General features: G+C 42.4%; 1 protein-coding gene across 7 annotated transcripts in view; it reads right to left on the bottom strand.

Moving 5' to 3' along the window:
• rims2a (regulating synaptic membrane exocytosis 2a) overlaps positions 1-23,253 on the bottom strand; it is a 139,344-nt gene that overhangs the window by 42,599 nt on the left and 73,492 nt on the right. For 3 of the 7 annotated variants that reach the window (XM_086112617.1, XM_086112618.1, XM_086112619.1), the window contains 10 exons: positions 21,623-22,563; positions 12,708-12,919; positions 11,369-11,488; positions 10,315-10,414; positions 10,120-10,243; positions 5,339-5,385; positions 4,590-4,702; positions 3,851-3,898; positions 1,101-1,231; positions 737-908 (listed from right to left, as the gene is read on the bottom strand). In XM_086112617.1, coding sequence (XP_085968743.1) covers positions 737-908; positions 1,101-1,231; positions 3,851-3,898; positions 4,590-4,702; positions 5,339-5,385; positions 10,120-10,243; positions 10,315-10,414; positions 11,369-11,488; positions 12,708-12,919; positions 21,623-22,563 — 2,008 coding nt within the window. Of the gene's footprint in view, positions 1-736; positions 909-1,100; positions 1,232-3,850; positions 3,899-4,589; positions 4,703-5,338; positions 5,386-10,119; positions 10,244-10,314; positions 10,415-11,368; positions 11,489-12,707; positions 12,920-13,109; positions 13,178-21,622; positions 22,564-23,253 lie in introns of all 7 variants that reach the window. The other 4 variants (XM_086112623.1, XM_086112620.1, XM_086112624.1 and 1 more) reach the window with 2 other exon arrangements.

Here is a 23,253-nt window from a genome sequence, read left to right as displayed (position 1 = left end):
GTTAGCCTAGCTGCTTACGTGTTTTGACTTGTTAACAGCTGCTGAACTAAGATAGCAATGTTTTTAGCGTTAGCCAAAGTTTTAGCAAAAGCCTCGGCCACCTGATTGACTGCCGATGTTCATGCATTTTTCCCCATTTTCATTTTTCATCGAAGAAAGAAATGTTGTAAACATGTAAACACATTATATACAGTACGTTTAACATTTATCAGTGCTTTTTGAAGAGTTATTTTTAGTTCATTTTTTTCCCCCAATGCATTTCAATGGCCATCAATTATATGTGGATTTTTGCTTTTCATGGACCCCTTCCGGTCCTTATTCACCGTGAATGGTGGGTGTCAACTGTCGAGGAAATGTACAAATTGTTTAAATTGATTTACTGCTCTATCTTCTGATTGGATCGATGATAAGGGTTTTGTTTTTTTGTTTTTTTCCCCCCAAATCCCGATCATGCAAAGCCTCGTATCATTGGGCAGAAAATTGGAAGTGAAAATAGTTTTTCCACACCTAACTCATCCAACCATGGGCCAGGCTCCAGTATTTGTAACAAAGGCACTGCTGGAAAACAATTCGGAACAAAATAACTTGGCTAGATGTACAATTAAGAAGTAAGGCAAATTAAGGGGATGCACGCAATACCTGATCATGGTAAAAATGATAAATACGGTAACCGTGTTCCAACACATATGGATGTAGAGTGTACATATTGTGGAGATGTCTTTTTTGTCTTTCTTACCTCTCCCAAGAATTCACTCTCCTCTTCCCTCACTCTGGCTTGATCCCATAACGTGATCTCCAACATGCGCTCTCGAAACTCCCGCCGATGTACCGGGGAATACATGAAAGTCTGGTTCCATTTGGGCTCTAAGGATTTCTTGACTGTTTTTGTTCTCCTCTTGCTTTTGTCACTGGGGGAACAACAATTCAAATTATTTTCGCTGACGATCCATAGGTTAAAGAACCACAAAGTCAAAGGGCACTGTGGTACAGTGCACACCCAACTGCGGAATGATGGGAGTGTGGACAGACATGACACTGAACATGTTAGCAAATGTTGTTCACTACACGTTACCATGGACGGGAACGGTCCCAGTGCTCACCTTCTATCAGGGAGGAAGTAGATTTTCACGTAAGGGTTCCTGGGCCGACCATCTTCCCTGGGTGGCAGGTCTTTGGCTCCCAGTATGGTGACTATTAATTGATGGCCAACTTTGTCATACCACAATTTAACCTGCAAGTGCAGAAAACAAAACTTAATTCAGTCACGGCGATCTAAGCCATAAACTGCGAAAATACACAAAGTGAATAATGCTGGGGAAGACAACTTCACTAGGCTCTATTAAATCTTGGCATGGACTTTTGTTTCCCGTATGTAGCACAGTTGTTGACTACAAAATATGGTGCTCTTTGTTCCTGAGATCTTATAAAGTCACCTGCCTGAAAATGTACTGAATTAGAATATGAGGTCATTCAAATGGACAGTGCTGGCATTGATGGATTATGTGTTTATATTTACTCTTAAATGTGTCTGCAACTTAATCAAGCTAAACAGTTGATTACACGCCTTGTGTATGATCAACTTTTGCGTGTGTGTGTGGGGGGGGGGGGGGGGGGGGTAAGTGTATATGATTGCGGATGTTTGGGTCTGAGCCGATCATTCATCCTGCAGTGTTTCTCTTGCACAGAAGAATAAATATTAGGGAAAGGAATTGTCTGTAATTCATCTGGTTCTCATGGAACCAAAGTTGAAGTGAAATACTACAAGAAAGAAGAAAGATGCTCTAACATTGCCAGCATGAGCTCAAGGGAAATAATGCCATCTTGCAGTGATGATGTTGTCTTTAATAATGTCTCCGATATTGGACAAAGGGCACTGATATTGACAAATCAATCATGCTCTTGCAAGACTAATCAAAGGTAGTAAAAAAGAGAAGTATGGACTCCAAAAGCAGACACTTAGAAGAGGTAAAACTCTTAACAGTGGCCTCAAAGCAACTGGATGAGATGGAGAAAAAAAAGACATCTTCTAAGGTACTGTCCATACTTCTTCAAGAATATGATAATGGAAAGCAAGTGAAACTACCAGCTATCCATGCAGCATTGCAAAAGAATGCAGCCAAGACAAGGTCGCCGAGAAAACGTAAACATAGACGGACGGGAGTTTGTCACTAAAGTTGTTCCACATAAATTTAAATGTCAAAAGCAGACTACTAAAAGAATGCTGCATGTCAATCAACATGATGTGATCATATATTTGTGAGCTAATTCATTGAACAAAACAAACAACCCCCCCACTAATAAAACACTATAATAGCATCAAAACGCAAGACATCTACATCCACGTCTCCCCGTGACAGTACAAAAGGGTGTTAACAAGCTGATTTAAGTACTAAGCTGTTTGATCCAGACTTTTTTTCAAACTGAGCTTTTCCTCAACCAATGCGAAATGCACACTGCTTATCTGAAGGCATCACGAGACTTCTCTCTGCATCATAACAATGGGACCCATTTTCAAGCAGCTTTTAAAACGGCATCACCAAGTTCTACTTTTGCCCTTTTTTAAAAAAAAGTTTAGTCGATACCACCACACAATACTTGGTTGCTGTGATTTCGAAGGCTACAGTCATATATTTTTAGCACAATAGCCACAACTATAGAAATGCTGACAACTTTCACAACATGTTATGAGAAATTTGATCAATCGTCATTGGCATCGGTTATTAAAGTACTTTTATGAATGACTCCTTTGACGTAAGGTGTGGGCTTTATCCATTACCTGGGATCAGCCAACACATGCTTGCAATTTTGGAGCAAATTGATTGAACAAGAAATGTCCATGGGTCTTTTAAAAGCCCCTAAATCTAAGTTATAATTGTTGATATTATTATAAACTCACATTTATGGAGCTTAAAAAAAAAATGAAATCACCTAGACTTTTTCCCCTCAGGACTTATCGAGGAGCTGAAAAGACACCCGCACAGACACACCCACACCCACCAAACACACACACACACAAACAAGGTCTAATATTCTGCCAATGAGTTTGACATTCATTCCACCTGTTTATAAGAATCTCTACAACTTTTTGTGCAAAATTAAACAATCAAACTTTGAAACCCCAATTCCATCAAAGAGTTATAGAAGGACACGGCTGACATCCAAGAGAAGTCCTTGCTGTCAAAGACGGGCTCCTCATCTTTGTTTTAGTACCATTACAAATGTGCAATAGTCCTGTGTAGTTTACCTGGACGATTCATGATAGTTTGGGTGTAAAATGAAATGTTCAACTCTGCTTTTGCTGCGAAATGGCACCTCAAACAAGTTAATCAAAACTGGATTTAGAACGGTTTACACTACTGTATCATTAGAACACACAAGGAAAGGTATTCCTGGAGAAGTGTGTGTGTGTGTGGGGGGGGGGGGGGTGATGTAGTTATGTATAAAGGTGGCTTTATTTTGATGTGGAAAATAAATCCAGTCCTCTGTCCTTAAAACACCCTCCTGCAACTGTGTATGTCAAAATCACATATACTGTAAATGTAACGTCAGTAAAAGTGAATGAGGCAATGGAAACTTTTTTTATTCTTCTGATGTCGATTAGTTGGGCATGCACTGCCTTGGCAAACTGACATGAATGGGTTAAAATGAGCAATGCATCATAACTCGAATCAAAATGGTGATAGCAAGAAATCATAGAGAAGAATGTAACACAAGGCACTGCACTGACAGGGAAACACAAAGCATTAATTTCCCTGGAAATGCATTTTCCCAAGTATGGAAACAGAAAAAGGCCAGTCAACAGTAAAGAGCAAAGACCAATAGAGGGTGCCCTTCAGACAGGGCCCATTACCTGGACCCTAGGGGGAATAGGCGGTGTTCTTCTACTAAGGCTTTGGCTCTGCATAAGCAAAATTAACAACAAAGGGAAATGCGATAAAACCAATATCCCACAAAACAACATCAACTCACAATTCACCCAAACACAAAGACAGGTGTGTGTACTTTTAGGGTATTATTCTTTTTGTCGGCTCATTTATATATTTTTTCCCCCCCGAGATGTCTCTTCGCTGCTTATCAGATGTTGCGGATGTGCAATTAGCCAAACCTGGCTTCTTGTGTCATCATCCCCACAAAGATTTTAGGTTGGAAGACTACAATATTTTACTAATCTAGCGTTTTCCTCACGTGAACATTTTTCATTGCATAAAACACACAGACTCACGCACACACATGCACGCGCACACTCACGCACGCGCACAACGTTTATACAATTCGATCATGTCCATATTTCAGTGCAACTGTTTAACCCATTCATCCAAGGAGGGTTTTCAAACTAGAAAATGGAAACATCGTATTACTGACACTCCAGAGTTGGGATGGTAAAAAGGTCAGCCAAATATATGTGACTCTGTGCCCGTTTGCCTGAACAAACTCGCACACCCTTTTCTTGAGTTATGTCAGTGTGCGCATTGAAAATGATACAAAGGAAAATGGAAAACATCAATAGGACGTGGCTCCTGTTCATAACTCATCTCACCAATGCACAAGGCCTTTTATCATCATCCACGTGTCAGTTTAAGGTCACTTACTGAAAGCTGTCCCGACAAGTACTGCGGCGCGTCTCTCAGCATGTTGGGACTCATGGGGGACGTGATGGAAATGGACGGGCGATCCATCTTTTGGGACTCAAAAGAACTTGAACCTGAAAGGCGACACGAGGCAAACATTTAGGAAATATAGTTCACTTTAATATATAAAAAGAATGCAAGAGAAACGATAAGGAAATGATACAAAGGGGAGGGAGGCTGGGACAGGAGCATGACTGCAAAATAGAGAGGCAGACCGACGTCGAAATTCATTCAGATTTGGGGTACTGAAGAATGATGTTGTCCTTATGAAGGGTTTATAAATTGCTTGAAAATAACTAGTGAACACTCTCTAGCTATGTAATAAAATGTTAGGAATGTCATTCAAGTGTGGATGTGTCTTAATTCAGTGCCAAGGACGTTTTTTCATGTTTTTTTTCTCCAGGATCGAGGCATTCAATCCCTAGTAAGTCTATGTATTTAAAAAAAAGAAATCATGCAGTAGGGTACAGAAACAGCTGAAAATGGCTGCCACTATTGCCACCATAATAGGAGTGAAGTATATACTACTGTTTATTAGGCTGTACATCGTTGAACCCTTTCAGGGACAGCGGTTACTACAGTGGACAGCTTATCATGTACCGGTAATCAGGTTACAGGGTGCATGAAAGGATGAATACCACTTTTAACCTAAAAAAGAGACACAGTGGGATTTTGTCATGGACCAAGCATGTTAAATGGTAAGGACTCACTTGATTCCAGTTGTGCATGTGTGCTGTCTGGTATCCTTGGAATATCTCTGGGGAGGGAGGAAAGAAAGCGTGAGTGTCAAAGAAAAGGATGAGAACAAGTGAATCGATGACCTAATACTGTGCTTTAATCACTTCCAGTACAACATTAGTCTTCAGACGGCAGACCCCTTCACAGTACAAACCAGGACAGACAGAACAATGGACTAATTTTTAAAACTGCTGCTGTGTGTGTGTGTGTGTGTGTGTGTGTGTGTGTGTGTGTGTGTACGTGCGTGTGTGTGTGTGAGATGTTTGCATACGAGTCTTGAGAGAGTCAGAGCCAGAGAGAGAAAGATGGCAAGAGGCGAGAACACATGGTGGCAGCATTCATTCTTAGACTAGGTATGCATTACATTCAAAATCCGAACCTTGCACCTCCAAAACCATCACGTTTGTTCAATCATTAACCTTGCCTCGTCAAAGAGCGCAAGCCATTTTCAACACTTTAGAATGGTTAAAAAATAAATAAATAAAAATAACAACCACGGGTGTGAACTGACCAATCGTATATATTTGTGAAAAAAAATCACACTTATCTAATTGTGACATGATGCCAGTGATATGCAGTTCTTCTTTCAACAATTATCATTCAATCCAGACAATACATTCAGCCTTTTGCCCGCAACTGTCACTCCTGCGACTTAAACTGCATATTTGAGGATATTCCCGATCCCGGGAGCATCGTCCGCCTTATCCCGTCTATTCTTAACCTCTCTTTAACTCACCAAAAGCGTGTTCACTCTTCATAAATTTTTGATGAGCTCCATGTTGAAACGTTAACTGGTCACACTTTGAAGCATTCAGATGGTTAAGTCAGATCTTTCCGCTTGAGCGCACCCCCTCATCATGCTTTTTTCTTTTGTTGAGGATAATTTGGTGTGGCACTCACAGTATTTTTGCTTTTTGTCTAACTTGTAACCGTTTTCCCTTAAGTTCACGGCAAGATTCATATTTTTTTTCCAATGGACCATTCAAAACTACCAGTGATGACAATGATCCTTTTTCTTTTAATTTGAAAAAGAAGAAAAAAAAAGATTGAAAACCCGGGGGGGGGGGGGGGGGGAATTAAAATACAGGGGGCTTTCTAAGAAATGAAAAATGTTCACATTGTTTTGATATTTACCATATTATTTACCACATTGTTTTGATATTTGCCAGTCCCTAGGGCAGTGGTCCTCAACTAGAAAGGCTGTAGGTCCACTTTTTTTTTTTATAAGACCAAGGTCCGGTCCCATGCACGGCGGTCATGGGGAGCAGGGCTATATGCCCATTTAGTATGGTCAAGCCAAGCTTATACATCAACACTCCTCACAACCAACCAATAATGGGGTGCATGAAAATAACAATTATTCACTTTGCCAGTACACAGCAAATAATGAGAGGTATTGTGTTGATGCACAGGAACTCTTTTATTTTGTTAAGTTGTGCCTGCTTAATAATAGAAATAGCCCTTTTAGGGAAATAAGACATTTTTACTTTAACTTTGTTAAACAGTAGTTGTCTTTTTTTCCCTTAATTTAACAAAAGCAAAACAAAATACTCATTTTACCAAAATAAATACTAAACATGAAAACAAAAATATCCTTTTCATTTGTACAATTCCCCTTTTCACATCCCCTCTGAAATCACTGAAAAATATATCAGAAGAGGAGTTAAGAACCATTTTAAATACTGACACAAGGGAGCACAGGAATGTGCAGTGCTGTTCTTCCACTGAAGGTGAATGCAATGTCTGAGGCATGCAAATATTATTTGAGGACGCCATTGGGATGTTCATTTACCATGTTGCGATGTTCTGCTGTTAAACAGCTGCAAAGATCCCCGGGTAGACGGGAGCAAAACTGCACACAATCGAAACCTCCCGCGATTCGTCTTGTCTAATTGTCTGTGTGCGGCTCTCCTGGGCTGAAGCTGTGAGCACACTGTGGCGTCGCGCATGCGTCCGTTTCCTGACACAATCATCCATTTTGAATGCGTGACGCTTATGTATGGGCACACCTTCAGTTCAGAGGAGCCAATCAGCGCATCGTTATCGCCGACATGCCCTGCTCAGCCAGGGTCTCCAGTTCGTCAAACATTATACACACACAGTCGCGCTGCTGCGTCCTCTGCAATACATCTGTTCGTGCACGCAAATAATACAACGGATAATTTTAACAAGCGATCGCGGTAATGCGCAGATTATAGTCCAAAAATATAAAATGTATAACGTAAAAATCACTTTATAATTTATTATTTTATACAATTTGCCGAGGCTCTGGACAGAGGAGGTCGGCGGTCCGGTCGTGGATCGCGGTCCGCCAGTTGAGGAAGACTGCCCTAGGGGCTGTTATATACATATGCATGTTCATTCTGCAGGTGCTGGAGCCTATCCCAGCTGTCTTCCAGCCAATCGCAGGGCACACAGAAATGAATAACCATCCGTGCTCACACCTGGGGACAATTTGGAGTGTTCAATCAGCCTGCCCTGCATGTTTTGGGAATGTGGGAGGGAACCGGAGGACCTGGAGAAAACCCACGCAAGCATGGGGAGAACATGCAAACTCCACACAGGAAGGCCGGAGCTGGAATTGAACTCAGTACCTCTGCACTTTGAAGTAAAACATGTACGAACTGAGTCAAATAGATTTAAAAATCAAATAAAGAATAACTAAAAGAGAATACTGTGGGAGAACAAGACTTTCTAAAACACGATTTTACAAATAGTTTGAAAAAGCATTCATCATACCTATAGAAACACAGCATAGTTTTTAATCTGGATTTAAAAACCATTTCCACTTCATTGGAATGTTTTAATTCATTAATTCACTCTGAAAATAAAGGATGCCAGAAAATTCGGTATTCATTTACCATATTTTCAGCACTATTAGTTGCACCTAAAAGCATTAAATTTTCTCTAAAGCCGACAGTGCGCCTTATAATCCGATGCGCCTTATATATAGATTGATATTCTGATTTCTTGGACGTAGTATTTTAAATGTTCAGTAAAGCGCTTTGTTAATTTACAGATGCAACGGTTGAGAAAGCTCTACATAAATAAAGCTATATTGTATTGTAATGTATTCCCTTTAGCATAGCATCTAGTGGATGCATAACGCAACCACAGCCACTATTGTAGCTTCTATTCTATGCACCTTATAAGGCGGTGCACCCTATTTATGAAAACAGTTTTAAAATAGGCCATTCATTGAAGGTGCACCTTATACTCCGAAGCGCCTTATCATGCGGAAATTACGGTATTTATACAACGATCAGGCAAGCGTCTGAAGCCCCATTATTCAAGTCTCCTTGCTTACATCACAGCCTTATTGGGGTATGGTGGCCATTTAACAACCAACCAAAACGCCAGCCAGCAGGACCATCCATATTGGCACAGCCTTTTATCACTGAACATTCTGTCACTGCTGAAAATTAGTCTCCATGTATTTTTGAGCCCACTGCAAACATTTCTCCTCGTGCGCATTGATTAGGGGTGGCCACAATACAGCGTAGGATGTGACTTCAAGCCTTTGCAGGAGCTCTTCTCGGTAGACCACAACAGGATTCATTTATCTGCTCATATTTTTGGCTGGAGAGCTGGTCGCTTAATATAGTATAATTTGCCGGAGAAAAACTTTTCTTTATACACTTTTATGTGAATGAATCTCTTTGCTCTCAGACACAATATTTTTTAACCGTGATACGTTTTCTTGAAAAGTCTGTTGTTTTCAGACATTGGACTATTTCATTCTTTTCACCAGCTGAAAAGATTTCCCCTTTTCCCCAGACTGATGATTAATTTTGTTTTACTGAAATAAATCAGAACAGTTTTGTATAATTAAGTCATATTTTGAGGTCTACATTTTTCCAAACCAAGTCTGACTGATGCGGGCTGGTCAAAATAAAGGAGTCCAATAACCTATACATTTAAATATTGCTCATTTTGTAAGCTTCACCAATCTAACAACAACAACAACAATAATAATAATAACAATGCATTTATAGTGGATTTGAAAAATATCAGAGAATTCTAACGCATGTACAAACACACTCGGGACACAGATGAGGTGTCACAAAAGGATTAGAGCAGGGGTGCCCATTACGTCGATCCTGATCTACCGGTAGATCTAAGACCGGTCCCAAGTAGATCCGAGGAGTGTCGAGGAGGAAAAAAACCAAACAAACATTTGTGTGTCTTTGTACATGTTAGTAATATATTTTTTTGTGTTAATGTACGCTGCACCCTAATGATCCTATCAGTCTCATTTTCACAAAAAAATATTTAAAAAATAAAATTAAGCAGGTAAATCTTGAATTGCGATGGCGCGTGATTACGTCACCGGAAGTTGTTAGCGCTCAGCAGTCTGCAATTGCAGCTTGTGATCAGAGCTGTTGCGCTCTATCTTTTATCGTCATTATTCTCATTCAGAGTTTGCTTCGTGTACAATTAATTCACAGAGGGCACGGCCAAAGAATAGGAATCTAGGAGGGCCCAGAGAAGCACTTTAAAACGGTACGTGTGAGCTACGATAGTTAACAGGCTGCAAAAGTGCATCGCATGCCTCAGTTTCAGGCTGTTTCTCATCATGGTGTGTGTGTGTGTGTGTGTGTGTGTGTGTGTGTGTGTGTGTGTGTGTGCGCGCGCGCGCGCCGGTATGGGTAGATCCCGGGAGGTTAGTTGATCGAAAAGTAGATCTTCGGTCCAAAAAGTTTGGGCACCCCTGGATTAGAGTAGCACATTGAATTGGGTTGTGAGCTCTCACCCGATGGGCCGTGAGACCACCAGTTCCACTTGTGGTTCAGGCTTGGATTCTAAAATTATATTGTAAACTTCTTTAAATGTGGCTCCTTGTAAAAGCCTTCCATTCCATTCCAGCACCTGGTCACCTGTAAAACCATTACATTTGATCAAACTCAAGTGCTTGTTCCGATGTCAATATTCGGGTTGTTCTGAATACCTGGTCTGAGGTGCCCTACAGTATCAGCTAGACTTCCTTTTCTCACTTTAGTGATGAAAGCACAAAGTCTGCCAGATTCTGTCATCTTGCCTCCGACCACCTGTGGTGAAGAAGAGAAGTAAATGTCAGGGCAACTATACACTGATGGAAATGAAACCTCTTTCTGGGGAAACCTGTGAGCACATCGCCTCCGGTTACAATGCATACTCCTGTTTGTCCGCAGCCAGTTTTCAAGCATGATACTACAGAAACGCAACCGAAAGTCTGACACAAGAGACTATAGACTTTGTTTTCTTTCTGCTTTTATGACCAGGGTAATGCTTTAGTACTCTGGCACACACACTAGTCCTGTTCTCTGGTTCGGTAACAGTGCAAGCCTGTGGGCTAGAACTGTACTATCGTCGAGATGCCATACTCCACTCTTGTCATACAAATAAAATCCTGCTTAATGGAGGCTGAATGCCAACATACAAAGGAGCTTAGGGAGGTTTGCAAATGAAATGGCTTTATATAACAAACTGAGGCCGAAGCGGGGGGCCTCGCAGAGGAGAACGGGGAGGGATGGACTGTGAGGGCAAAGCTGGCGGCATGAATGATGGACTGACTGGCTGGCCTGCAGAGTGCTTTTGCTGCTGCTGAGGAGACAGAAACGCACAAAGGCACCGAGCAGACACAAATGTGCATTTTTAGGAGGCTCATTTAATCAATAATGATATCCCCCCCCCCCACCCCTACCCCCTGTTCTTTGTCCACTCTCCTTCAGGTCCTCTCTCTATCTGGACTTCAGTTCTTTTTGTTATCTTTGTATGCAAGCGACAACAGTGGCACTTGAGTGTATGTGGGGATGCCGCATGTGCTCTAACATGTAACGTAATCATTTTAGAGGTTTCAATTTCAAGCGTGCTCTTATCAAACAATCATAGTCATGAGGACCAGAGTCAAGTCCCACTGAAAATTAAAAGAAAGGAAAGTAAAGAGATATTGGGGGCAGCAGGGGAAAATCACATAAAATGAGAGCACAGTACCGATCAAAACACTCCCAGAGTAAGCTCACCTTAAGACCAAGCAGAGCTCCTGAGTCTCGAGGCACACTTCCATCTTTCATTCTCTTATTGAGCAAAATGCGCCCTATTAGGCGATCCCCGTCTTTGGACGGCTGCCACGTCACCGGATGCTAAGAGGTCAGAGCAACAACACACTTTGTGTTTACAAACTTGAATGTGATCACTTGAGATAAGTTCAGTGGATGAGGGCAATTGGGGAAGTGTTTATTCACTTAGAGGGAGAAAGTTCACACAAGCTCAACGCTCAAGTGCAGTACGATAAAAGATATTTTCAACGTTCATTTATTGATTGATTTTTTGTTTTCAATTTTCCACCTCAGAAAAAGAATCATTTATGAAATCGGTTGATTTTATACTTTAGAGTCAATGTGAGATTTAACAAATTCGCAATAGCCTTGTTATTTCCAGAGCTTTTGTGAACCTGCCAGGGTGACGGGTGGAAAAAAGCCTCATGCAGTGCCCCATGCAGAGTATACAGCAAGCAGGCCCAGCGAATCAAACTTGGCTGTACGTATCCAGCCATATTTTCAAGAGGAATGATTGAAGGGATAGCAGACTATGATAAGGGTTAAAAGGGTCATCTTCACTACAGGAACCAAAATAAAGACAGAGATATGAAAACAAAACAAAACAAGGAAAGCACATTGCGCACAACAAAGCAGTGAGACACACATGGAGTGAAAACAGACACAGCAGTGGAAGGGAAACAAGAAAAACATGTTGGTAAAAAAAAAAGGGAGAAAAAAAATCCACTCTCCCCTATTAGGTGTGCTGACAATCAGTTGGGTTTTTGTATAAAAGTGGGTGGAATATTGGCCAAGGAAAGGTTTTATCTGGACTGGTTGCTGTGGGGGAGGGCAGCAGAGTGAGAGGGATGGCCGAAGGTTTTCCTGTCGCTTTTAACAGGACCGCTGCAGAGCAACAACACAACATACGAAAACGAGCATGCAACTAGGAGAGACACACGTTCCATTGTGCCATGACAAACAGAGAGGATCAGTGTCAGTGGTGTTTTTTTACGACTGCGATTGTAAGGTGTGTGTTTGTTTTTAATTTATTTCTATTGGGGAGAAAAACAGCAAGTACAAGTAAAGAGGGTGTCCCTGCAATACTTTTTTTTTCAGCCACACCAAGCAAGGTGCAGCCATAATTAACCCAAATAAAAAGAGAGGAACAAAATCGAAAAGAAAAAAATGGATCTTAGACAACGTCAAATAAAACGCAACAAAACAAACATCGAATCTATTTACACTTAGTGACACAGAGCAAACAAAGACGGGGAGGTCATAAATAGATTAAAAAAAGATGCAGGCTCGATTGTCTCAGTACCTTCTCACTATGGCTATGCTCCTCGTTTAGGGTAGTGCTACTGCACGTATCAACTCCTGAGTCTTTAACTTGCGGTTCACACCACGCCAAGTCCTCTTCAAATGAGTGTCCCCCAAAGCGTACCATTTTCTTTTGCCTTTCAGATAAGGTGTGTGCCGGCTCAGACATAAATGGCTGCTCAATTGTTTTTCTTTTTCCCCTTTGACTGTCGCCTAAAGGTTTGGGATAAAAACAGAAAGAAAACAGAAAAACAACATGCAAAGGTGTAAATAAAACAAAGGAAATGTGAAATGACAATAGACTCTGGAATACAAGGGACGAGGGGAGGAGAAGGAGAGAAAGAGAGAAAGAGAGACAGAGAGAGGTTACGAGGCAGGAGGGAGGGGGCTCCACATGTCTCACCAAAGACATTGGGGAGGCCTCGCTGCTATGCCAAGACGCATGGTCCCACCAATGGCCATCCAAATCTCCTGTAAGGCGCGGGGAGGGTGTACGTACATGAGAGAGGACAGCAAGAGGGAGCAGTGAGGACATCACGGACCACAACATCGACACAACCTGACACACTCGCGCACACGCACACACACACACACACACACACACACACACACACACACACACACACATACACACACACACACACACACACACACTCAAGTATACAAAGACCCCAGCGCACAAGCTCCATAAATTCTCAGAACCGTATTGGATCCCTATAGAAAAAGCAAAATGACAGTAGAGGTTATAACACAAAGGGTACTTACTGTCTTGACATAGAGGACAAAAACATACCGCTGCAAAACTTAGTTTGGCTGAGTAGCAGGCCATCGGAAATGATTCCGATTCAATTCCCGATAATCCCTCAACTAGCGGAACACGATACTGGACTGAACTCCCAGTCATCAATCAATGTGCGCATATTGACTACTTTCCTTCCGTGATGGTGCACATCATCGTTACTGAGCTAATGGGTAATGGAGTCAACACTGAAAAAGAACTTTTGGCTATGTTGATTGAATAAAGAAGTACTTGCTGTTAAAGTGCTATTTGCAGTAACACGTTGTTTTCGCACTTCAGGTTAATTTCTTTCTCTTTCAACTTTGCGTTACTTTCCCTACTTTCCTCCAAATAGTCAAAGAAGTGTAACTAGGAGGCCAAAAAGTACAACGACTTTCCCTTCAGGGGATGCCACAGTGAAGCCCTCGCATGAAACAATATATCCATCCATGCGTCCTTCCATTTTCGAATACGCTTCTCCTCACGAGGGTCACGGGTGTGCTGGAGCCTATTCCAGGTGTCTTCGGGCGTTAGGCGGGGTAAACCCTGAACAATCGCAGGGCACACATGGACGAGCAACCATTCGCGTTCACAATCACACCTACAGACAATTTGGAGTGTTCCATTAACCTGCCACGCATGTTTTTGGAATATGGGAGGAAACCAGAGGACCCGGAGAAAACCCACGCAGGCACCGGGAGAACATGCACACTCCACACAGGAAGACCAGAGCCGGAATTGAACCTTGTACCGCTGCATCTAAACTTAAGGGAAAGAATTCAGGGGTCACTGCCCCGGTGAGCATTCCTGCAGTAGCATGCCAATAGCATGCTCCCTCAAAACCTGCGGCATGTGTGGCATTGTGCTCGGTGGTAAAATACTTTAGAGTGGTATTTTATTGTGGGCAGCCTAAGGCACACCTTTGCAAGAACTCTGATGTCTTCGAATCATGATGTCTTATCAACTGATATGCCACACCGAAGAGGCAGATGGATTATTTGGACAAAGAAGCAATTATCACTCATACAGAGTAAAAGGCTTGTGGGCAGCACGCAAGGACAACATCACCCCTGGTGGAAGTTTGCCCATCTTTGGAAGGGATTGTGAAGAACCCTACCAGCAAGTAACAGGGAGGATTTTGCAGCTGGTTAGTCTATTGCTGTTAGCGCTCTGAAATCTCCCTGCCAGCATGTCTTCAATTGGATGTTCCGTCTGATGTCACAGCGACTCTGCTCTCGACTTTTACGTATTCTATTCAAGGCTGCATTGCCTTGTGGCACATGCTCATCTTCTATGTCACACCGCGACGCTACACGATGTTCCATCCTTGCACCCTCACACCACATACACACACAATGAATGAATGGTTTCATCGATGGTTCGTTGCATGCGGCGCAGTATTGTGTGAAAAGACCTTCACAGACATTAGTGAGAAATATTTTACAGGAATATCCCTTTTGTGTACCTCTGGAGTCCATTGAAAAAGCCTTACATGTTTGAGCTCAGCTCATGAATAACAGCAGCAAACAGTCTGCATTACTCTTTTTGATGAGCATGGATCAATGATTCTCAGAGTGTGGTACATGTACTACCGATGGTACGCGCGGGCGTTCAGTGGTGGTGTCCTATGATTGAATATTGTTGTAAGCCTGCAGTTGTGGTGAGCTGATTGCTAATTATTTCAGTAATTTCCATTTGTCTGCTCGGTCATGAAGCTAACTGTGAGTGCGACTGGTAATTGCATTAGGGAGTCGAGGGACGCAGAGAAAGCAAGAGAGAAGTACGGTGTACTTTGGAGTGTTGCGGGCAATACAGGACTAGTTTCATGTTTTGGCATGATAAGGGAGGATATTAACCTTTTTTTGTTGTTGTTGACTCAATTCCCCTCCTGGTTACTTTGTCCACACTAAGGCAGCGCTAAGACAAAAAGAGCAAGTCAAGCAGGTGATGACAATGGTTACCAGTTGCAACTGGTGATTTTTTTAATTTACCTGTATGTAAAATGTGTTTTTTATTTGGATCGGGACAGAGAAAGAGCTCAATATGTATTGTGGTGAAGAATGAATGCATGGAACTACTGCATCTCAAACGGCATCAAAAACACATTTTTAGCGCAGCATGGTTGTCGACTGGTTAACATATCGGCCTCACTTCCTGTGTGGAGTTTGCATCTTCTCCCCATACCTGCGTGGGTTTTCTCAGAGTACTCCGGTTTCCTCCAACAGTGCAAAAACATGCATGGCAGGTTAACGGAACACTCTAAATAGTCCCTAGGTGTGACCGTGAGCGTGAATGATTCTATGTCAGTGTGTGTGTGCGTATATATATATATATATATATATATATATACAGTATACTGTATATATATATTTTTTTTTCCTGTATTTATTCATTTCTTCAAGTGACTTCTCTGACAAAAAGATTTTATCGGAGTGGAGACTGCAGGCAGCAGGGAACTGGGGCCCCTTGCAGTAGAATTGAGACCGCGGGCTTCACCACTGCAGTATCTCCAGCAAAGACATTTGTGTGTTTTGGGATCTGGTGGAGTAGAAGGGGAGGGGGGCTATTAATCATTCCCCCACCTTGGCAGCGCCCTCAGTCGCCTTTTGCAAGAGCCTCTTCTTTTATATATAAAATGTATTTTTTTTTGGGGGGGGGGGGGCATGATGAAATTATACAAAGTCCACTGTTGAATCTTGTTCTGGTACAGGCGTAGCAAAATCCAATGAAATTTGATTGATTTATTCTGAGTGTGGGCGAACGAGACAGGACACCAGTTCACCGTCAGTCCCGATAAGCTCTACACAGTCAGGGAACAATTGTTTCCTTTTTACTTCAAAGCTTTCTCCTTCCTCTTCTGACCACCTATGTATTTGTTTCAAAAAGCTTCCACTTGCCTGTCTCTTTTCCAGAAAGCAGGCAGTGGGGAAGATCACTTCCAGACCCACGAGGAAAACAAGCAAAGTGTGACATGTATTTCTCAAAATGGATCTCAACAGAATTTATGTCTCACAACAATTCCACAATCCAGAAATTAGGTCCGCCCTCAGGCTTCACAGAATCACGCCTCTTCGGTGGTTACGTCTGGTGGGTGATTCAGAAGCCAAGACAGGAGAATCGAGGTGCCTTGAACGTGCGTAGGGAATTTACCTAAGTGCAAACAGTAGAATATGCCCTGTAGTGCACCAAGACCAAAGCTCCATAAAAGCTAATTGCAATGAGACATACTTGTCTTCTCCAGAGTTGTGAGAAAGGATCATAATCAAAATCATTACCACCGTCCATACAGCCATCAGACGTTAGTATGAAAACGAATAATGCATTTTGATAAAGCACTTTGAATGTCCCTTGACAGGCGTTAGCCTCTGTGACCCTCTAACAGCAGCTGACAAGAGTGATTATTTTCCCCAGCTGCTTTGGTGTCAGCAATATAAACACTGGAGAGTATTTAAGCCTGGTAGACAAACTCCATTGTACAAATCCATATCCTGAGGTCAGACTTTTTATCTGGGAAATGAAAAACGGACATGATTACTGTAAAAACACATCGCACTACATACGTGCACAAATTGCATGTGATCAATTCATGAACCATAAAGGTGGCTAGAACCCTTCGCTCCAGTGCATCACTGTCAGGACAGCTGAGTTTTGGACAACACTGACTTGCAAACAAAGTCCTGACCTCAACCCATCTAAACACCTTTGCATCGAACAAGAACAGATGTTCTGGAGGGACCCAACATATCTATTTCATCTTACACACGGTCACTGAACAATCAGTGTCTGCGTGTAAGATAAGAATTGTAGAAGGGGTATGTCTGTGTAGGGTTGCAGTTCAGTCTCCAAAAAGTCACAATGTGAATGTGAGTGTGAATGGTGTCTGTCTCATTGATACCCTGTGACTGACTGCCAACTAGTTCTCTGCTGGGGGAGGCCCAGTTTCTAAGCGGTCTCAAAAAAAAAACAAAAAACAACAGATGTTCTTCTGGACGAACGGACCAAATAAGATCTTGCAAACTCCAAAAACTTCACAAACGTTTTCAGTGACCCTTCCCAGAAGAGTGGAAGCTGTTGTCATTACGAAGCAGAGACTCGCAGTATCTCTGTACTGTAATTGCCTGTCTTGCGCTTGTCTATCTTCTACTGCATTTTACATACTAAATTACCTTACTCTGAAGTAATCAAGTGTGCTTGCGCGCACACACACACAGACACTTATAGTGTATAACATCGCCAATACGCTCTTGTTTTTATTCCTCCAAGGCCATCATCTGCGTCTGTTAAAACCAGTGAGCACGGGTGTCGGCACAGAGGGCCATGCAGTATTCCGTTTCTCTCTGCTCAATCTTTATTAACCGCGGCCCTCCAAAATTGGGCACCGGTCCCCAACAAGGCACTGTGTGCTTTTTAACGGGGGAGGAAACTCATCAGAGTAGTGAATTGTGAGTATCAGCAGTCTACGCCCAGCCCTCCCTGTTCGCCCTGGCTCCTAGGCACCACAAAGTGCTGACTCAGGATGAAGACAGAGCGCAGGCAGTGGCGGAGTTCACCACCAGCATGCTCTCCATCACTTTGACAGCTCAATAATTTTTTTTTTTTAAAAACTGTGTAAACTATTAATTGGATCATTAATTATTGCTGCTGGTTTTACTACAGCGCAATAGGTGCAGAAAAGAGGCATGTGTGAAACTGTGTACAGTATGTTACCAAGGTGACAGTGTCACTGATCATGACTAATTGCGAGGGATCACAGTATATGTTTTAAAATGCTGCGATTATTTAAAGTACTATCGAAGCGTTAGCCCCATTCGAGTGCACACACTTGGTCGCAGGTACCTGGAGCCTCAACAAGTGAGCCACAGAGCAAGGTGGACTTCAGCCTGGATTGATCGCCATTCACTTATAATGAGAGAGGCCGACATTCACACTCACGTTCACGTTGTCCCTGAGTCAAGCAAGTGAAGCACAACACTAACCGCGATTGGTTGAAAAAAATGGGTTCAAATAGTTTCAGGGATTTCCTGGGTTGCAAAAACTGATTTCCACATGAATCATTAGGAATGTTTGCCAATGACTGCACAATGCCCTCCCCACCGCTGTAGTGAGCCAACCCGTCCGTCCCCTATTTTGTCTGTTCGGCACTATTATGAGACTGCATGTCAGGGGAATCAATAAGGAGTAAAACACAGGGAGAGGATCATAGCGGTAAATCAGTAACCAGCTCTCACAGGCACGAGCCAGACCCATTACGGATGGCACACCCTCTCGCTTCCCAACTTCGCTTCTTCTCATTCCATCAAACCCTCCTCCCTCCAGGAGGCCTCTGGGGCTTTTGGAGCTTAAAATGCACCCTGCTTAGCCTGCTATTACGTCTCATCTCTACACCCAGGCAAGCTGAGTGCACAAACCCTGAGATGCTGACAGACCACATATGGCCATGAGGTGCTTTGCGCCCTCTTTTCAGTCACTTTGCCGATTTGGCCTCAGGTTCAGGTTGATTGTTTAGTTTTGCTTTGGCTGCGGTACTAAAGAGTCACGGTCAATATTTGAAATGGAACGGCAAATGACAATCATGGTCAAAATCACCGTGAAGATCATTTAAAAACAGATGGATCAATGGCTGTCCTGTCACCTTTATAAGTGTTTCATATTATTACTCTGAATTTCAATAATAACATGAACGTGCATTATTTATGTCTTGGCAAAATGATTCAATAGTTCAGTGCAGTATTTTGTGGCTCAATCAAACAGCTGTAATTGTCGATCAAAAAGTAAAACAGTCAATTATAAAATCAAACAAATCCTGGCACGCTGGTACAGAAAATTAGTTTCTCAGAGCATTGCATGGAGTTTAAGTCCTACGTTTGATTTCAGACTCACTCCTGTACAGGCTTGAATGTGGAGGAGACAGACACATGCAGACAGAACCAACATTAACTCTAACCCTAAAACGGCCTGACTTTGTCTCTGCTACCTGGAAAGCCCCACATCAATAATTTACCACTGGGTTATGTGTGTCAGGGAGCACAACAGTTACACAACAGAATAAATGAACATTAAGGCGAAAACAGACCTGAACGATTTTGGAAAATGATCCACCTGCAATTTTTTTTCGCATCAATTTCTCAATTTAAAAAGCAGTTTTGTTTTGAAGGTCCTTTTTTCATGCATTTTCAACAAACACAAGCAACTAATGAATCTTCATTACAATAAATCATTGCTAATGGTTGCCCGTGTTGCAAATGAATTATGAATGACAACAAACTCACGAAAAAATGACAGACACTGTCAGAAGTGGGTTTTCGTCCGTCAATGTAATTGTCGCGAAAAATTGTCAGTAAAAGTACAGACGGAACTCTCAGTCTGTCATTGACAGACACCCGGCTGATGGAGATGCCTCACGTATTGTCGCGGGGGTCAACATAGTGACTTTGCTTGAATGGACTTCAGTGTCTACATATGAAAACACTGTGTGCTTCCTGTACAATAGGTATGTAGACGTCTATGAAAGATGATGTCACCTTCATTGGTGCCTGTCTGTCATAAATGCTGTGTCTGCGTGTCAGAATCATTACTATCAGCACAAATATCTACGTAATGATTCGCTTAACGTGAGATTAAATTATGGTCACATATCCACCTGGTTACACTTCAAAACTTTACAGATGCAAAGATGAGAGCAACTGCTCTGTCCCAGGTGTGTCTCCACTGCACCGTCCAGCCCCAATCCATGCAGTGCATATTTGGAATGATTTGTAAATATGTAAAAAAGTGAGATATGTTTCTAATGAATTACAGTGAATGCTAAAAATTTGGAAGAACCATCAAAGCGTTTTTGATTTCACTACATTTTAGAAGGTGGCGGTAATGCACCAAAATTTGATTGCCATCCCCCAAAAGACAGAAGAAGACGATGACGACGACGTCTAAGGAAAAGCAATGAAGTTATGGCAATTTGTTTTGGTTGCCACCAAGATTTAGGATGCACATGAATCCGCCAGGACTGTATTCTGGCTAAGGTATTTTAGGGGTTAAAACAGCGGCAGGCAGCCACCACTGTGTTCCCGCTGTACTTAACAGTTCAATAGATTGGCAAATAAATGTATTTGTGTGTAAAGCTCTTCAGGCATATATAGTTCACTCCATTTACCATTTAAATCAAATTGCATTTTTCATCTGGAATACGACTTTTTTTTTTAAACCGGACTGACGGACGACTCTCTCTCTCTCTCTCTCTCTCTCTCTCTGTATATATATATATGTATACACAGTATATATATACACAGTATATACACTATATTATCCTGCAAAGGACAATGTATACCATTGGAGTCAAACTCATGTTCTGGAGGGCCACTGTCCAGCATGTTTTCCAAGTCTCCCTTTTGCAACACACCTGATTCAAATGATCAGATCATCAGCAAGCTCTGCGCAAGCCTGACATTAAGCCTGTTCATTTGAATCAGGTGTGTTGCAGCAGGGAGACTTAGAAAACATGCAGGACAGCGGCCCTCCAGGACCTGAGTTTGACACCTATGATGTATTGTATACTATTGTTTTTATATCTAAAAATGAATTTGTAAATGATTATTGGCTGAAAAAACACGAACAAAAACAATCTCTAAAAATACACATGCGCACGCGCACGCGCGTGCACACACATAAACACACACGCACATCCACCCATACACACACACACACACACACACACACGCACACACGCGCACACACACACACAAGCTCAATGTTTTTCATTCTTACTGTTGATGGCAAGTTGCTAAAATTATAAAATTTCAAGCAACCTCACACATAAATGCTCATGTTTAATATAGCGAACCAATTTTTGTTGTTGTTGTTTTTGGTTAGAACAGAAAACAATGAGCCTTTAACATACTTTACAAAACAGCGTAAAGGTGCATCTTATAGAGAAAGCACAGACTGAAGGTTATACCTGACAGCTCAAGCTACATCATCACAACCAATCAACATAAACATGAAACAAGAATAACCGAATGTGCCTTCTCTGAAAAAAAACCACATTATGTTGTCATAATTACAGTGGAGTGTAGATTGCAGTTACAGAGGGGAAAAAGCATCGTAAATACAGAAAGAGTGATGCTAAAGGGGCGTGTACGTACCTTTCTCACTGACTGACTCACTCTCTATCTCCACGTCCTCACAGCTGGTGTACTCCGGCGTAGTTGCCAACTCCTCTTCTGAGCTGCTCAGTGACACCTGCCGCATCTTCCCTCCCTTTTTTGTTTTGTGGGGCTTGGGGGGTGGAGGACGTACGGACTCCGACTGATCCGAGCTCAGAGAGTCATTCCTCAACATGCTTTCCATCTTCTCCCTCTTGCTCTTGCGAACAGCTGAATTGGGGTCCAAGTGATGTTGTTGTCTCCTCATAGATTCCCCTCCTCCGCCCATGTCACCTCTCCGAAGATCCCCAGATAACACAGGGCTGCGGTGAGGTGTTGGGGGGCTGTGATTTGATGTTCTGTGGCCCCCAAGGCCAGGACCCATGGGCCCTGGTGAGGAGCGGTCAACAGAGTAAGATCGCTGTCCCACCATAGGCGGGCGCCGCTCAGTGAGGTGTTGACGTGACAGCCGAATCGGAGCCGGGTCGTCCTGCTCAGTGTAAGCTAGCGAGACATCGCTATGACGTCGCTCATGCCTCAGGCGGCCCACCTCCGCATGCATTCTCATCTGCTCTTCATAGGGCTGCGGCTTAACAGGATAGCGTGCTAGGTTGGGGTCGCTGCGATAGCGAGTCTGGAACTCCTCCTGCCGTTGTCTCTGGCGCTCATATTCATTGTGTGGCCCATCTAGCTCCTGGTCCAGAGGGTATTCCTGGGAGTGCCAGTGTCCAGGACCCTGCCGGTCTCTGTAGCCAGTCCATGCTGCATTTACGTCCGGGTACAAGTGTGGGCCCCTCGGAGCCCGCCGAGGGTCCCCATTCCCATAGTCAGACGGTGATCTGGGCATGCTTCCGTCTGTCGGGGCATACTGCGAATGGTCAATCCCCTCCCTTTGGTCGTATTTTTGGTTTGGATCCCTGGATGCAGATGGACTTCGTTTCCTGTAGAACAAAAAAGTACAATTAGTATGAATATTTGCTGTTTTCTTAATATGTGAACACAGCTGTTGGCTTTCAATTCAAACTAAAGAGAGACAGCCAATATTTGACACTTTTTGGTATATTTTTGTTTGTTTGCATAGAATTAAGATAAGATATGATATCCGTTAAATGTCCCACACTGGAGAAATTTACAGTCTACAGCAGCAAATTTGGGGGGTAGAAAGAAGAAAAACAAAGTGTTTGCATTACTTTAATTACTATCTTGACAAGGTGCTTGACTCATCAAAGTGAATTATATTTTATTGTTATTGTTATTCAAGGCTGTGAAAATATGGCTGTGTTTGTTCACATGCACACGTGTGCGGGTAAACATTGAGTGAGAGCTTATCCATATGCAACGTGACAAAAAAGGCCAATAGTTTGTGACTATGCTTCATTCTAAAACAGTTGGATCAAAAATAACCCAATTTTAGTCAAAAATGTAATCCACTATCTGTGTCAATTTGACCCATGGTTTACTATTCCATAAAATTGGGTCTTTTTGTTTCACATAATGCAAAAAAAAAAAAGGAAAAAAAGTTTCTATTTTTTATCTATAGAACAACCCAGAAAGTTGGGCCAGATTGACCCAAGTAGCGGGTTAGTCCATTTTTGATCCAACTGATTTCTGCATCTTGACTTTGTATTGTC

Source organism: Hippocampus guttulatus, chromosome 6 (assembly GCF_054856545.1).
Source record: "Hippocampus guttulatus isolate MCC_2025c chromosome 6, RoL_Hgut_1.0, whole genome shotgun sequence".
NCBI lineage: Eukaryota > Metazoa > Chordata > Actinopteri > Syngnathiformes > Syngnathidae > Hippocampus > Hippocampus guttulatus.
The sequence above is the reverse complement of the archived record's forward strand: the minus strand, read 5'-3'. Positions and strand labels throughout refer to the sequence as shown.